Consider the following 17,082-nt stretch of genomic DNA (forward strand, 5'->3'; position numbering starts at 1 on the left):
AAAACAATTCCGAAAAACAATTTTTGAAAAAATTTTATGTAGGACAGTTTTATAAAATAAAATTTTATTTGAAAATTTAAAATATATTTAACATATTTTTAATGTTTTTAAATATATTTTAAAACTATTTTTTGTATCTAGTATTTTATTTTTAATCATTTTATATATTTGTATAATTATTTTTTTAAATGGTTTTCAAAAAATAAGTAAAAATAATTAAAAGATATTTGTTGAAAATATTATATTTTCTATTTTTAAAACCAAAAAATAGAAAATAATTTTCTGATTATCAAATAAATTTTTCAATTTTTTTTATTACCAAATTACATCTCAAAGTTCATGAAAAATGAAAAAATACAAGCAAAACGAAATAACTTTTATTAAACAGTCAACCGTCAAAAGAAAAAATCAAATTTCTACTTTCCCTTATTTTAATCTCGAATTATTCTCTTAATTTAAATTTTTTGTACAATTGTTGACTAATATTTTACGATTATTTTGTGTGGTGGTTAACTAATTCTGGCCTTATTGATTAGGATACATATTATTAATCTAATAATAATTATATTACCATAGTCAAGGATTTTAACCATGGAGTTTGGTGAAAGCTTGAAAATTGGTCAAACTTGTGTTTTCTTGATATTAAAAACGGATTTGGTCATTTTCATTGAATATATATCTAACAACTATTTGACCAGAAAAGAAAATATTGATGAGGTGGTACAGAAAAATAGCAAACCCACATCTCAAAATTATTAAATAGACAAATAAATGAGCATACAACATAGGTAGGGCATTTCTTTCATACCCCCACTTATTACAAAAGAATATGACTTTTATTTCTCAAATTGCTTTCTAAAAACCAATCTATTTCCTCTATTTGTTAAACTGATCCAAAAATCAAATCTAAGAAAAGGGAAAGGAAGAAGAGAAGGAGGTGTGACGTGGGTCAATTGAATTTCATGAGCTTAGGGCCGAACCTCAGCAGCCTATCTAAAGCGTTAGGTAAGAACTTCCTTGCGAACATGAAGCAGGTGTTACTACTTTTTCCATTGTAATGGCAATGGCTCCCATTCCTCAGCTTTTTCAAGAAATCAACGGTCACAGCTACTCTCCAAAACCTAGCTGGGTGGGCACCACCATGGGACCAATCAACCCATGTCAGGCTCCTGTTTGAGTTCCTCCTCCAAAATTTCACACTCACCAGTGTGGGCAAGTAGTGCTCGTCTGCGTAACATGGAGGCGTGCAGAATTTTTGGAACACCGGAAAATATTTCCGGTCAGATATAACCTGGATGGCTAGGCCACGGTCCATCTCGAACCATTGAGACCCTTTTCGCCATTGCTCCATTTTGATGAGCGGCTTCATTCGTGGGTTGTATCGGCCACGGCCCACGGGTCCTGGTAAGTCATAGGACTCCACGAAGGATTTTTTGGAGCCCATTAGGTAAGAATAGATGGTGGAGAAGTTGTACAGAGGAATGCATGACTCAGAGAGGAGAACGAAACGTTGGTTTGAGATGTCGAGGAGTGCATTGGCCAATAGGCGGCGCTCGGCTTCCACCATGTTGAACTTTCCCCATTGTACCTCCTACATTGTTTATACAATATCAAACGATATGGCGTTAACTGGACTAAACCCACCAAAAAAAAAACCCATTTTGTAATGGAGAGTCTTCCTGGGCTTGTAAAAGCCCACTGGACATTAAATTATGGCTGGCAGTCTCAGCCCAATAAAAGAAATTGAAGTTGGAGGAGGTATAACCCTTTTGGGTAAAGCTTATGCAAAGAGGTTACACAAATCTTTTCAAACAATTACTATACTTGAAGGTATTTGCTTCAAATGGATATAAGAATGCTTGAAATGCGTGAGGAGAAGATAAAAATCTTGATAATTTTTTTGTTTTTATTCTGATTTTAGTAAGTATTTCAAATGCAATAATAATAGGAAATGGAATGAATTTTTCATTTCCACTTTCTATTCTTTCAAAATGCATTTTTCTCTTACTTTTGAATATTGATTCCAATCCTCCAATGTTGCGAGAGGGATGGAGCAGAGGGAAGAAAGGAATTTAGAGTAGTGGGTTAGCTGGGGTGTGAAAAGGTGGGTTCTGGGTGTGGTGATGGACAGAATTTTCTTTTGGTCGCAAAAGGAGTAGAATCCAAGTAATGCACGAAACAACATTGCTTCATGATCCAAAAGCAAATTTTTTCCAACTCTCCCCACAAAATTCTCTACACAGTTCCCAATTCCTATCTCTTTTAACTTATGGAATGTCTTGGCATTAAATTGATAACTTATGAAAATCCAACAGGCTTTTGCCAATCCAAACAACCTTTTCCGTTTTTTATCATGACTTCTTGACAAGTAATGTTGCTCTTTGATCAAATCCCATTTTGTCACAATACAATTGGCTGAAGTTTAAGTCAACTGAAATGGGTCTCTAGGTTTCATCTGGACAGCTTTTCCCCAAAGCATTTTGTCCAAACGTGCTTGGACGCCTGCCAAGGACTTTCTAAAATACCTTACAAAATAGAAGTCTGGGCTTTTAAGCTATCAAGAATTGATCAAGGTCAAGTCAAGAGATACATGGCAAATGACAGGCAAATTGATGTAAGGCTATATGTTAAAATGAAGTAAATATGAAATATCTATTGCCAAAAGGACTAACCTTACTGGGGATTCTCCGGCCATGGAACACAGAGCTTTGTGGGACTAGAGTTGCATTGAAGGATGGATGAGAATGCACGTAAATGGAATAGCGCCCTTCATGCCCTTTAAAGAACAACTCCCAAAATGGAGCCAACGGCAATGGCCCTCTCGTCAAAAACAAGAATGCAACCTTGGGGACACGCTTGAAAGGGAACCCTCCAACCCGAGGCACCATTGAAGCTCTCCATAGCAACTCCTCATCTGTCATATCATGTGCAACCTTAGGAGGCTTCAAGTACTCTTTCAACCCAATTCGGTTAATTTTCTTGGTTTCATTTGCGATGGGAATTGGAAGAGGTGATGTAGTTTGATCAGGAGTCGGGACAAAGAATTGTTTGAGTTGTATGTTGAGGGAGAAACTAATGATTAGTCCAATGGCTAAACCTAAGCCAAAGAAAAGAAAATAGGACATTAGATTAAAGAGGGGTGTTGGGGTGTTGAAGATCTTGGCACTTGAGGGTGCTGGGCTTTCTTCTTTTCCATTCTTCATCGTTTGGAGTAAGGAAAGATGAAGAATGTCGATTTCTAGAGAAGAATGGTTTTTGGGAGGGATATGTACAGGTGGATTAATTATTGTGGGCTTGAAGAAGCCATATATATATATATATATATAGTCAAGAAATAATGCCACCCATACCATGTCAAACTATTCTATTCATGGCTTGGAAAACTTTCATAATACAGTGTGTCAAACTTACACATGATGATTATTCTTGTTTCTACTATTATTTATTTTTCTATGTACCCAATGCAACATAATATCCTAATTATATTGAAAGTTTTGAATTAATGGCTATTATTCTCATCAATTACTAAAACTAAAATCATGGGCTTTATGATATCTTCGCATAAAAGTTAGTTTGTGCTTTGCTTGAAATTGTTTAAAACTAGTATTAAGTAATGTTTTTTATAATATTTGTGTTGGATTATTCCAATAGCATTTAAAATCATATCTTAAGGGTTTATTTTAAGAACCATGATTTAAATGATTCATCATGAGGCTTAAGAGTCGAATTATTACTTGACTTAAACCCATGACCTATAACTCTAATATCTCTTGTTAAATCAAATTTTAAATTAAATTTTGATCATTTCATTTAAAAACTAATTAATGTTGAATAAAATAGATTAAACCTTTTACGATATTTAATATCACTTCATACGAATTTGTTGTACAAATCATCATTAGAGTAACATATCTTCAAAGCTAAAAAGTGATTATTACACCACAACAATTTGAAAAGAGGTAAAGCAATCTTTTTCCTCTTATAAATAGTTACATATTCATAAAAATGGCTCCACCTCATTACTATTTAAATAATAATAACTTCACATTACTATACACCATCTCATTTTTTTTACCCTTCATATATTTGTATCAAATTTCAACAAAAAAAAAATATACTAATTATTATGAACAACTGTGGACCCCGCATTTCGGCTCATGCGTTTCCCACTCGATGGGCGAGCTCGATTTTGATTTGAAAAATTGATTTAATTGGTTAAAAAGAAATGACTTGGAGTCGCCACTTATTTTTGTTTTATTTTTAAAGGGTAAACAAAATAAGAAAGAAAAACCCTAAGTGCGACTCCTTATTTTGGAAAAGGTGATCTACGAAAAACCGGATCGGGCTCGGGGGTCAGGTTACTTGTCGGGAAGGTACGGTAAAATACCATAGCACCCCTCTAAGTCCCTAAAGTTGGGTCTCTACTAATAAAATGAAGCAATCATGGCAATTGATGAGGAAATCAATGAATACACAAAGTGATCATGCACACGTGAGAATCTAAACATGCATACCGAAAATGACCAGAGCGGATGTGGATGCGTACCTGGGCAGTGATCCATGAAGCGCTATCAAAAAGTGAGGTTAGTGCACAATTAAGGAATAATTTTGAGCATGTCATAGAGCAGGATAAATCAACCATGTATCATAATCCAATCGATCTATCTGTTAATCGATCGATCAGTCACATATGTGGGGCTCCCACCAAAACCCGTTTATTTTGCATGAATTAATCCCACAAAGTCCATTAATCTGGAATTATGAAAATTACATTCATGCTTATTAAAATCAAGAGGAGCAGAAGATTGTTTGAAAACCAGAGTGGAATTAAAACTATTTGAGAGAAAATTGGATTTTTAAAATTTATTTGAAAAATTGGAGTCTCGAAGATCACTTGAAAATCGGAGTTTTGAAAATTAAATTTAAGCATCAAAATTTTGGATATTAAATTTATAAGAAATTTGATTTTGGGTATTGAATAAAAAAAATGAAATTTTGGAAATTAAATTTGAAAGAAATTGGAGTTTTTAAAAATTAAATTTAGGAAATGTGAAAATTAAATTTAAGAGTTGGAATTTTGGAAATTAAATTTGAATTGGAAATTTGAGAATTAAATTGAGGAATTGGAGTTTTTAAAAAAAAAATTAGTTGAGAATCGGAATTTTGGACAATTACTCTAGAATGAAATTTTTATAAAAATTAAATTCGGAAATTTGAATTTTGAAAAATTATTTAAAAATGAAAGTTTTTTTAAAAAATTTTAAATTTGGAAATTAAAATTTTGGAAAATTATTTGAAGACTAAATTTAAAAGTGGGAATTTTGGAAAATTGAACTTTGATATGTATATATATAAAAAAATTAAAATAGAAATGTGGGTTGCACGCGTAAATAGAATTAAATTGGGTTTGGTGGCTGCATGGGATAATAGGAAGAATGGAAAATGAGATGATAGTGGTGGGACCCATCATTTAATTGAGTTTTCCATGTCAAAAGTGGCCATGAAAGAGTGGGCCGGGTGCAAAGGTTACAACTTATTAAAAAAAAAAGAAAAAAAAACCCTCTCCATTTTCAACAATTTTGAGAGGCCTTTTGAACTGGGTTCATAGAGTTCTGCAAGTGGGTTTTGAGGGGGAGATTTACAAATCCGAGCTGTGGGAACTTGCGAACTATGGCGGGGCCAATAAAACCACGATGACCAGAAAACATGCCTCTTATATATTAAGTTTAGAATGAATAAATGAATGAATCCATGCATTGGTCTTGTGCAGGGGGGAAAACAAAGAAAACCCAAAACAGGGTATGTATACAAAAAAATTGGATTAAGCCAAAACAATCAAATAGCCCTTCATATCTATACCAATCAACAAATCAATGCTCGGAACAACGGTTAAATACTTCAGAATGAACTTAAGCAAAAGCTAAAACATGGCTCCTTCAAACATTAATCAACTAATGATATTCAAAAAAAAAAAACCAACAAAAACATCAAGTAGCAAATAATGTCTGAAAATAAAAAATAAAAAAATAAAAATAAATAAAAATAAAAATAAATAAAGATCTGAAAATAATGGAAAATGAGAGACCTAATAATCATGCCTGGAAACTACCTCCCCATCAATGAGACTCGCCCCAAAATCCAGCCAACTCTAATTCTCTTTCCTCTCATTTTCTTCTCTGCCGCAGCCTTTCTCCCTTCCCCTATTTTTCTTCCACCAAATTTTCTTTTCTACCCCAAAAACCCCTCCAATCTCCCAGCTGCTCCAAGAACTCACCAGCCTCTCACCCGTTTTCCTCTCCCCCAGCTTTGGCTTTTCCCCTTCCAGTTCAAGCCCCCCCTCTCTCTTCTTTGACAAGCCATCACCAGCTCTGCTGTTCACCCATCAGCAGCATGGCTTCTTCCATCAGCAGCATGGCCTCCTTGCTCTTTTGCTGCCCGTCCAATCCGGCTTCCCTCCAGCAGAAAAAGGGGTCCCCCCCTCCTTATTTCAAAAAGAAATGCAAATAACTAAAAAAAATACTCTCTCCCGGGTCCCCCACAAAAGGGGTCTACAACAACATAAATAAAATCGAATTAAGACTAATAATAGAATAAATAAATAGAAAAACCAAAAATAAATAAATCAATAAACAAACAAAAATAAATTAAAATAGTCAAACTTGTCATTTTGACAATTCTTACCTTCCATTCTTTCTTTTTCCAATTTTATTTTTTCGCATACATTTTTTTATATTTGTTCTTGCTCAAAATGTGGTTTCATATTCAATCTTTTTCAACACAGTGAATGAAATTGTAGTTAGAAATTCAATAATCATTATAAATGTTAGTTCAATTCTCTTCAAATATTAATTTTTCTTTTATTATTTTTTAAATAAATAAATAAATCGTAATTTCATGTTGCCTTACTTTTTTCTTTTATATACAATTTGGTAATTATATGTTTTTTCTTTTGTTAATTTTTATCATTGATTTGCATCATACAACCTTTCTTATCAATCCAAATACACAAATAAAATTAAAAGGAAATAAATAGTGAAATACATAGAATGAGGCGTGGCAATTTGTGTTTGTGGATTGTTCGTGTCGTGTCATAAACTAAATATTCTACTATATAACTCAACCATAACCCCATGCAAATAATAATTGTATCAAAAATATAAATTCAGATATTAAATAATTATTACTTATTTAATTATTAAGTCATCTTATTTAATAATCAGGTTAAATTAGATCTTACATATATCTAAATGATTAATGTTTTAACTCAACATGTTTATAACCTAATTGACCTATTTATTTAAAGACAGATTTAAAATAAATCAAATATGGGTTAAATGGTATAAAAATATAATTAGGTTAATAAATGGATTATTAAATTGATCAATTTAAGTCAAATTTGTATTATATAGGTTAACCCAAAAAAATACCTATTTATTAAGCAGATTATATAACTTGACACAAAATTTGACCCAAACTAATTTTGCTCAATTTAAACCCCCAAAAAGCGTATTAGATTTATGTCATGTTAATAAATCATATCAAATTTTGTCGTCCCCACATAAAATGTGGCGATTGAATAATCATTCAAAATAAAAATTAAAAATTAAAAATTAAAAATTAAAAAAAAAAGTATCTTTCAATATAATGAGCAACTTTTGAAAACTAAGGACCTGCCCAAGTGCATAACAAAACTCTCAAATTTAATAGGTGAAACTTTAACTTCAAGTAATACCACTTTTAAAAGAATATTTAAGTTTTATAGCATATTGTTTAATATTATTTGCAAATATATGATTTGGATAGCTATTTAATTCAAATGTATTCCATCAAAGTCTGCTGCAAAATAAATGATAAAATGGTGGTGGAAGAAAAACTTCAATATTTAAAATTATAAGAAAACTATTTAACACCTAATTAAACTTTTATTCATTACTTCAACTTTGACTATTGATTATCCAAATGGCATTAATACAACTCGCAAGATAGTTGGCGTTGATCCAACTCCATTTAATGTTCCTGGCACCCGTGGCACTCATTCATGGGAAATAAAATAACGATTGAGTTCAAGATAAGTCGTAGTAGTCCTATAAATATAGTTTTTAATAAGTAAATTTTAGGTTTTTTTTGTTTTTTGTATCTTTCTTTTTAAAAAAAAATATAAAATAAATCATGATTCCAACTTTTAAAATAAAAATTAATTTTTTAGGAATAAAAAATGAGATAGGGCATTTGCTTTTCCAAAAAAATAAAAAATAAAAATAAAAAAATAAAAAGAAAAGAAAAGGTGGAAAAGAAGCGTCACATGGATCAATTGAATTTCATGAGCTTAGGAGCAACCCTCAAAAGCCTATTCAGAGTGCCAGGCAAGAATTTCCTAGCGAACAAGAAGCAAATATCGGTGTTGTTCCCATTGTACTGGCAATGACTTTCAGTCCTCAAGCTCTGTAAGAATTCGACGGTCACATCTCTTCTCCAAAACCCAGCTGGGTGGGCACCGCCATTGGACCAATCAACCCATGTCAAGCTCCTATTCGCATTCCTCCTCCAAAATTCGATACTCACAAGTGTAGGCAAGTAGTGCTCGTCTGCATAACACGAGGCCTCGCAACATTCTCGGAACACTGCAAAATATTTCCGATCAGATATTACCTCAATGGCTAGGCCACGGTCCATCTCGAACCACTGGGACCCCTTTCGCCATTGCCCAATAGTGACAATAGGCTTCATTCTATGGTCGTAACGGGCACGCCCCACGGGCCCTGGTAAATCATAGGCCTCTATGAAGGATTTTGTAGAGGCCATTAAGTAAGAGTAGATGGTGGAGAAGTTGAATAGGGGAATGCATGACTCAGAGAGGAGGACAAAGCGGTGGTTGGAGATGTCGAGAAGTGCATTGGCTAATAGACGGCGCTCGGCTTCGAGCATGCTGAAGTTTCCCCACTGCACTTCCTACATTATTCAAAGACATCAAATAATTATTACAAGTGATTATAAGTTGTACATGTAATAATTATAAAAATTAATTACGAGGGTGATGAGTTATTCACTCAATGATTTTGAAGATTAATTAAATTCATATACAAAATTGCAATGTCGAAAATCTAATTGAGTGACCCACCCGTAACATGAGCAGGCTGTTTTGCAGGGCTTGTCAAAGGCCCGGGCCAGCCCTTTGATGGGCTTTGAATCATGTAGCTCTTTTTATATAATACATAAGACAATACAACCGAGTCGTATTGGTGGGTGGTTTTCATATTGTTTCAAAGGACAAATACTCAACTAAATAGATTAACTCAAAAATGATACGAGTAATAATCGGATTAAAAGAATTAACTCAGATACGATATAATTTTTAATTAAATAACACGACACGATACATGTAACTCATATAATAATATAATCAAGTTTTGAATCAATATAATCAACTTCTTCACTTGACATATTTATGATTCAATTGATTTATCTATTCAATATCAAATCTTAAATTAATCAAATATAAATAAAATAATTTATAAATTATAATTAAATTAATCAACATAATTATTAAATAAGTCAATCCAATTTAAATTCAAATTATACAAATTAACTCAAAAATAACATATTTATTCTATAGGTTATACAAATCAACATCGAATATGATCTAAACATAATTATTTTCAACTCAAACTCATAAAAAATGTTGAATTCAAATTATCTTGAGAAGTCATGTCAAATTTTACCAACCTAAAATACAATTTTTAATTTAGTCAAACTTTATTAAATTTTAAAGACTACTTTAAAAGGTCCATCTTATTACATATCATCCAAGAAAAAGAGAGAATGATAAAAAAATAAATTATAAGAATATGTTTCAATGATTGTTATTTTTGAATTATTTGAATCGTGAATTTTCTTGTTACTTATTTTAAATTCTTAAATAAAACTTAAAAATCAATATCTTAAATTTTTGTAAATGACTCATTTTTAAATAATATTTGTTAAAATATCTATATCATTTTCATTTTCATTTTCATTTTCATTTTCATTTTTATTTTTATTTTTATTTTTTATAAATGTTTCAACTTTCGACAAAAAAAATACAAGAAAATGAGTCTAATGAGGGAAAAGTTTCAATCTCTCCTGCTTTTATATCTTAAGTGTTTCAAGTCGATTAGCTGCTAATGAACTTCTTTCTTTAGCTACTCATTTAATCCATTCAAGTTTTGAATTTATATCAATTAAAAAGTAATTTATTCTTTTAATCAATTTATTAAAAATAATAATAATATAGGATTAACCCAATGGTAGTAAAATTCATATCCATATTTGCTCCATCAAAAAAAAAATGTAAAAAAGAAGAAACTGACCTGACTGGGGATACTCCGGCCATAAAACACAGAGCTTTTAGGCACTGTTCGATTGAAAGATGGATCTGAATGCACATAAATTGAATACAGCGCCTCATGCCCTCTGAAGAACATCTCCCAAAGAGGAGCTAATGGCAATGACCCTCTCGTCAAAAACAAGAATGCAATCTTGGGGACACGCTTGAAGGGGAACTCTCCAACCCGAGGCACCATTGAAGCTCTCCATAGCAACTCCGCATCTTTCATGTCATGTATAACATTAGGGGGCTTCACGTACTCTTTCAATCCAATTCGACTAGATTTTTCAGTTCTATTCGTGGTTGGAATTGGGGTAGAGAATTGTTTGAGTTGTATGTTGAAGGAGAAATCTTGAAGGTAGAAACTAACTGTTAGTCCAATGGCTAAACCTGAGCCGAAGAAGAGAAAAAAGCACATAAGATTGAAGAGGCTCAAGATCTTTGGATTTGCGGTTGATGGGCGTTGTGCTTGTCCATTCTTCATTGTTTGGACAAAGAGAAAATGAAGAGTGTTGACGAGAAGTCATATGATGTTTTGCTTTTGTGTGTGGGAGACATTGTCGTTAGTGCAAATAAGATTAAGCAAATATATGGATTGGATTTACCAATGGAGTCTCGAACCTGGCCGGCAAGGAATTAGGAGTGGAAAGCAAGAGAAACAACATAGAAATAGCCAAAATTCAGCAGTCATTTGAGAGAGTGGGTTTGATTTGAAGTTTCAAGGGAGAAGCATGCATTCATGTGTAGGGTTGCACATATTCAAATGAGATTGGCTATGAGGCTCAAATTCATTTACAGTGGGGATCATCACTTTGGAGGACACTGAACCACAAAAATTACCACTGTTTTATGAAACTAATTACCATTCTAATTCATTCAATTCAATTCAGTTCACCTGTGCATGGCTTGAAGCCTTGAATCTATATTTACATTGTGGCAACTTCTTGCCTTTTCACCCAAATTCTGCTCATTTATCCAGTTTGTATGCTGAAACCATTTTTCTAAAATTAAATTCTTGAACCTGCTCACTTGCTCAAAAAAACTTCATCGCATCCAAATATGTAGATATTATCCATTTTAAGTCCAAAGGCTTTAAAATGCATTTATATGATTAAAAAAGGTTCATATTTATATAGTATTAGGAATTTTCTCCCTCATTCGATGTGAGATATCATAAATACCCCTCCATGCAGAAACAACATCGTCGTTGTGTCCCATGGGATTGGGGCGAAACAAATAAACACCTCTCATAGGGTCAAACAAACCCCCAGTCAAGAATGGGTTCTAATACCATTTTATAACGATTCACACTCAATTATATAGATATTATTCACTCTAAGTCCAAAAGGTCCTTACAGTTTTAAAACACATTTACAAAATTAAAAAGAGTTCATACTTATATAACACGTCCATTCTATGTCCAAAGGGGTCATCGCAATTTTAAAACGTATTTATAAAGTTAAAAAGAGTTCATACTTATATAGTGTCATCCCGATCCAATGTGGGATATCACATAATTTATTATGTACATTGAAGGATGTCCAAATCAAATAAACCTAGGCATTATTTAGAATGAATTTTTTTTTTTAAGCCAAAAGCAATTTAACGGGTGTAACAAGAATCTGTACTAATGTTTGAAATCAATTTAGTATAATTCTTAGCATTGGAAAGAAATTATCCCAAAAGTAGCGTAAAGTTATTGTTTTTATTATTTTATTTGGTGACAAGTAGTAATTGGACTTTAATAAACAGAAATATTTTTGTTTTTTTTACATTTTTTAAACTTTAATAAAAAAATATATATGATAAAAATAAAAATATATGTAGCACCAAGTCAAAAGTTATTTTTATTTAATAAAAAAAATTAATATTAATATTTCATATATGAAGCCATGTCATTTCTAACTAAATTTAAAAATAAATAAATAAATTATCCCAAATAAAGTTTTATTTTTGTTACTAACCCAAACCTACCGAACAAGAATTTGGGTTGAGAAAATTCAAGCCAACCTAACTCAAACCACAATCCTGTCTAACCATGCATCTATGATTGAATTAACTTCCAACCAGTGAATCAGCTGGAATTTGAGGTCTAACTCGCACTAATAAATGTGGAATCGAAGATGCTATCAGGAAAGGATTGGGCCAAGACCAATTTAATGGCTTTACCTCTCTTCTGGGTCAAGCTTGGCCTTCCGTTGTCTGCTTGATCCAAGCCTGCATCAAGATTTGGCTGAACACATGACATTCATCTTAGCACAGGCTGGCTGAAATGACTAAACCCAATTCAACTTCATCATCTTGTTCCTAAAATCACAAATACCACATTTTGAAAAATTTTGAGGTCATTAACATTGAAATTGTGTAAAGGTTTTAATGACTAAAATCGAGGGACAAAAGCTGCAACAAGGGCTGCAAAGTATTGGGTACAAATTTCCTGGCAAACAAGAAACACATAGACGTTGTGTTGCCACCATACGTACAATTGGTACCAAACCTCGTTTGATTCAGGAACTCGAGAGTAACATCTTGCCTAATAAATCTTCCAGGATGTGGACCGCTCTTAGACCAATCAACCCAGGTAATGGTCCTGTTGGAGTTCTTTTCTGGAGCAAGAATGTTGATGAGTGTAGGGATATAATGTTCATCCATGTAACAAGGGACATGACAATGCTCTCGAAAGACGGGGTAGTACTTCTTGTCTGATACAATTTCAATGGCTAGCTCGCGATGAACCTCAAACCATTGTGACCCTTTACGCCATTCGGATATGTTGATTGTAGGTGACATTTGAGGATTGTAACGACCTCGGCCCACCTTCCTTGGATCATCGTATGAAGCAATGAAACTTTGATTAGAATTGATGATGTAGCTATATATTGTTGTGAAGTTGAACAAAGGTATGCAAGTCTCTGAGAGGAGCACAAATCTTTCATTAGAGAAGTCCAGGAGGGCGTTGGCCAAAAGGCGTCTCTCTGCATCTATCATTGTTGCTCTTCCCCATTTGACTGCCTGCATTCAGGAAAAAAAGGAATGTAATAAGCAACCTCCAAATAGTGATTTTTCCCTCATTTTTATTGATCTCTTAACATACGATCTCTTGGACAATTATACCATAACCAAATTCAGTGTTGAGTCTTGATGTGTGATAGAGAGGTACCGTCGTCTGCAACTAGAGCAATTCTTGGTTGAATCTTGCAGGGGGGTTTTACTTTACTGGGGAAGTTTGGAAAGTATTAGAAAGTATGCAAGATATGTACTGACCTTGCTGGGAATTCTTCTTCCATGGAAAACAGAATCTTCAGGCACTGAATCATTGTAGGAAGGATGAGGGTGAACATAAATAGAATAAAACCCTTCATGCCCTTTGAAGAATAAATCCCATAAGGGGCCTAAAGGTATAGGTCCCTTTGTCAAGAACATGAAAGCAACTTTAGGGACATTCTCATATGGGAATTGTTGAATCCTTGGAACCATAGATGCTCGCCAGAACAACTCATCATCATCCATACTGTGCATGAGCGTTGGCTTATCTTGTGAGGCCAAAGTACCATCAGGTGGTGGATATGGAGATGGCGATGGTGACGGCGATGCTGATGCTGATGGTGGTTGTGGCAGAGGTGATGGTGCCGGTGGTGGTGGCAGCGTTACCAATAAGGGTGGTGGTGCTGCGGCTGGTTGAGGTGCCGTAAAGCTTATAATAGCTTGAAGATCGAATGAGGAACTCTTGACATAGAAACCGACCTTGATTCCAAGGGATAAACCAATGACAAAATACAGGAGATGAAAGACATGCCTCAACACTGAGTTGGAATTGAAAAACATAGAAACCATAGGAAGTCGCTGATGTTCATTTCCCATATAGCCTCTATATAATAGTCTATAGAATGAGGAATAATGAAGATCCTCGCAGTTTAAATTACTCTAGAAAGAGAGAGCTTGTGCGAATAAAGGGACAGGAAGCGTAGACCCTAGCCAGTCAAATTAGTAGAGCAACTCGGAAACAGAGGTATCGAGTTTGACTCTACTCCCATGTACAACATGACTCGAAGGTGGCTTCATAATTTAAGAGTAATTTAAAGAACAGGGGAACGCAACCACGGCTTAAATCAAGAGAAGCTAGCTGTTAACATTAACCATCATTCTTGACAGGAACTGAGAGTCTGACACCTCAATTTGTAATCACTGCTTTGCTTCACGAACATCCCATCGCTCCCAACTTCTTACCCATGGGTTTGGGTAGTCCTTGTTCTACCACATAGACCAGACTTCACACTTAGTTAGGTATAAAACCAATCTCACCCGTAAGAGTCTGGTCCAAATAATATATTGACTACTGAGTCGATGGAGAGAAAATGGATCCAAAATGTCAAACGGTTGGTTAAAGTGGTTTCCACTAAGCAAGTGGCCAAATGGGAAGGTGCCAAGTAATGGGCCATTACTCAAGAGTAGTGCTTCTTGACCCAATTTGTCAACCCACCCAAATGCAAGTCGTTTACGAAGGTTGGCGAAGTTGCAATGGTTGAGCCAATCACATTTGAAACATGAAAAACATTCTCATTAGTAATTTATTTATACTAAATATATTAACATTTTATACAAATGTATGTTACATAATTTATTAAAAATCAAGTATCGCATGAGCAATTTACATGAATGCAAGTCACAGTGATCAAGTAAAATCTTAGAATGATAACAAATCATCTGCAACATAGCACACCTGCCAGAAGAATTCATTGTTCAATGCATTCCACCCATCAATTTCAAATGTGGGAAATCAAGGTGATCAAAAGATCTTAATGAAGATATTCATACAAATGTTGGATTCCTTCTGATCTTAGTATATCACTTTGGATTACTTCCTCAACCTGGTCTGAATAGAGTCCGAATTTACCTAGGCAAAATACCAAATTAGAATAGATAGAATTCCGCATTAATGTCACTTTTCTCGTCCAAGCCTCATCTGACAAAATTTTCTTATTGATTAAACACTCTGTCGAGCAAAATTAGAAGTGAAATACTTATACAGAAAAGCTTGTTGTATACATAAAAGAAGACCGCTTGTGTAGATGGTAAACAAGCTACGCTGAGCTCATGCCTGGCACGAGCTTTGGAATAATTCTAGTTTTGGTGGGTCTGTCTTTAAACACCAAATCACAAACATTAAAAGTGTAATTCCAGGTCATTACAGCATTCAGCACTTCCTACCTATCTGAGATCAATGATGCCTACTGCTGCATTTTGGCACTACATAAATGGCCTTCCCTGGAAGTGGCTTGTATATATTTTTATAGGACAATTTTTCCAACCACCCAAAAGGTTAGGAGGTTCAAGACATCAAAGATGTGTGGTTGTCCATGTCTGCCCATCACAAAGCAAGTAAAAGAAACAGGAGGTTAAAAATAAAAATAAAACAAAACGATTACATGAACAAGAGAGGAAATAAAGCTTTAAGGACCATAACCAAATTTCCAGATTTATGGCTAAATCATTATGTTGATCTCCCTTAAACAAGTTGTTCTAAAGCAAAAGATACTAAATACTGACCTCACACCATCATTTGAGATTGGAATAGTAAAATCAGCGATTTTTTTTATTTTTTTTTATAAGTAAAAAAGATTATATTGAATAAGAAAGAAAGTACACCCAAATGGTGACCCAAAGCATACAAGCGGTATACAACAATCGTCAAATAGAAGAATCTATAAAAAGGAGGGGTAACAAAAAACACCACCGGCCCTCATCTAGAACCCCACCATTTAAAAAAATTGATTAAAGGAAGAGGTCTTTCATCTATACACAGCTTAGTCTAAGCCCAAAGAGTACAAATAAAAGAGTTTTTCAGCCTTTGAATCAACAGCTCCTTGTTATCAAAGGCAATCCTATTTCTTTCTTTCCACATTGTCCAAAAAATACAAATAGGGCCTTCCAAGCCTTTTTGCATTTCTTACCCACAAATGAACCATGTCAACTAAGAAGAGTCTTTATAACCATCAAGGGTAGAACCCAACACACCCCACAAAGAGCAAAGTGTAACTACCATAGCACTCTAGCCTTAACATAGTGAAGCAGGATATTGTCAATGTTCTCTTCTTCAACAAGACAAAGGAAGCATCTGTTTGCTAGAGATCATTCCCTCCTTTTTACCTGATTCAAAGTTAAGGCTTTGCCCTATGCCGCTTCCCAAGTGAAAAAACTCACCTTAGGAGGAACGCACAGGCTCCAAATGATACCCCTTGGAAACAGGATTGCACCACCTGGCTCCAAAGCAACTTAAAGAGACTTAACAGAAAACTTCCCGCACTTTGTCCCTATCCAAAGCACCCTATCTTCCAAGTCTTGGGACACCCTCTTTTGTTGGATTCTTGAAAGAAACCTCCCCACTATATTCAACTTTTCCTATCAGAGTTCTAATGAGAGAAAGAGAGGTGGATAGCGAGGGGGAGGGTGACGACGAGGCGGAGAAGCCAAATCGGAAATGGCAGAGTTTCGAGGTGGAATCGAAAACCTTTGAAGTAGAGGTGGAGAAGAAAAGGGGTAAAACCCTTCTGTTTATTGTGGAAAGCAAAAACGGTGTGTCCTCATGGGTTAAAATGGGGTCGACAAGTGTTGGGATGTTTTTGGAAGGGATGGATCAGTGTATCAAGGATGGGAAGGACGTTAAATGGGAGAAGGGATGGAAGGAAAAGGGGAGAAGGTTTTCTATGGTGAGAGAAGCG

At 34.3% G+C, this 17,082-nt stretch overlaps 3 protein-coding genes across 4 annotated transcripts; all 3 read right to left on the reverse strand.

Moving 5' to 3' along the window:
* Window positions 1–732: 732 nt before the first annotated feature.
* LOC100247520 (glycosyltransferase BC10) lies at window positions 733–3,423 on the reverse strand. Its single transcript, XM_002276792.4, has 2 exons — window positions 2,673–3,423; window positions 733–1,591 (listed from the first exon to the last, which is right to left on the reverse strand). The coding sequence occupies exons 1-2, from the start codon at window positions 3,351–3,353 to the stop codon at window positions 950–952; spliced, it is 1,323 nt and encodes a 440-aa protein (XP_002276828.3). The 5' UTR covers window positions 3,354–3,423; the 3' UTR covers window positions 733–949.
* A 4,884-nt stretch (window positions 3,424–8,307) lies between these two features.
* Window positions 8,308–10,847, reverse strand: LOC100252627 (glycosyltransferase BC10). Its single transcript, XM_010665587.1, has 2 exons — window positions 10,347–10,847; window positions 8,308–8,949 (listed from the first exon to the last, which is right to left on the reverse strand). Exons 1-2 carry the CDS (start codon window positions 10,845–10,847, stop codon window positions 8,308–8,310), a joined length of 1,143 nt encoding a protein of 380 aa, XP_010663889.1.
* A 1,843-nt stretch (window positions 10,848–12,690) lies between these two features.
* On the reverse strand, window positions 12,691–14,908 carry LOC100257764 (glycosyltransferase BC10). Of its 2 annotated transcripts, none has more exons than XM_059734166.1 (2): window positions 13,624–14,908; window positions 12,691–13,371 (listed from the first exon to the last, which is right to left on the reverse strand). In XM_059734166.1, the coding sequence occupies exons 1-2, from the start codon at window positions 14,222–14,224 to the stop codon at window positions 12,737–12,739; spliced, it is 1,236 nt and encodes a 411-aa protein (XP_059590149.1). In that variant the 5' UTR covers window positions 14,225–14,908; the 3' UTR covers window positions 12,691–12,736. The 2 variants fall into 2 exon arrangements, with proteins under 2 accessions (XP_059590149.1, XP_002276791.2); XM_002276755.4 differs by having other exon boundaries at window positions 12,691–13,375; window positions 13,628–14,904.
* Between the last annotated feature and the right edge of the window lie 2,174 nt (window positions 14,909–17,082).

This window comes from Vitis vinifera, chromosome 17 (genome assembly GCF_030704535.1).
Source record: "Vitis vinifera cultivar Pinot Noir 40024 chromosome 17, ASM3070453v1".
Taxonomy (NCBI): Eukaryota; Viridiplantae; Streptophyta; class Magnoliopsida; order Vitales; family Vitaceae; genus Vitis; species Vitis vinifera.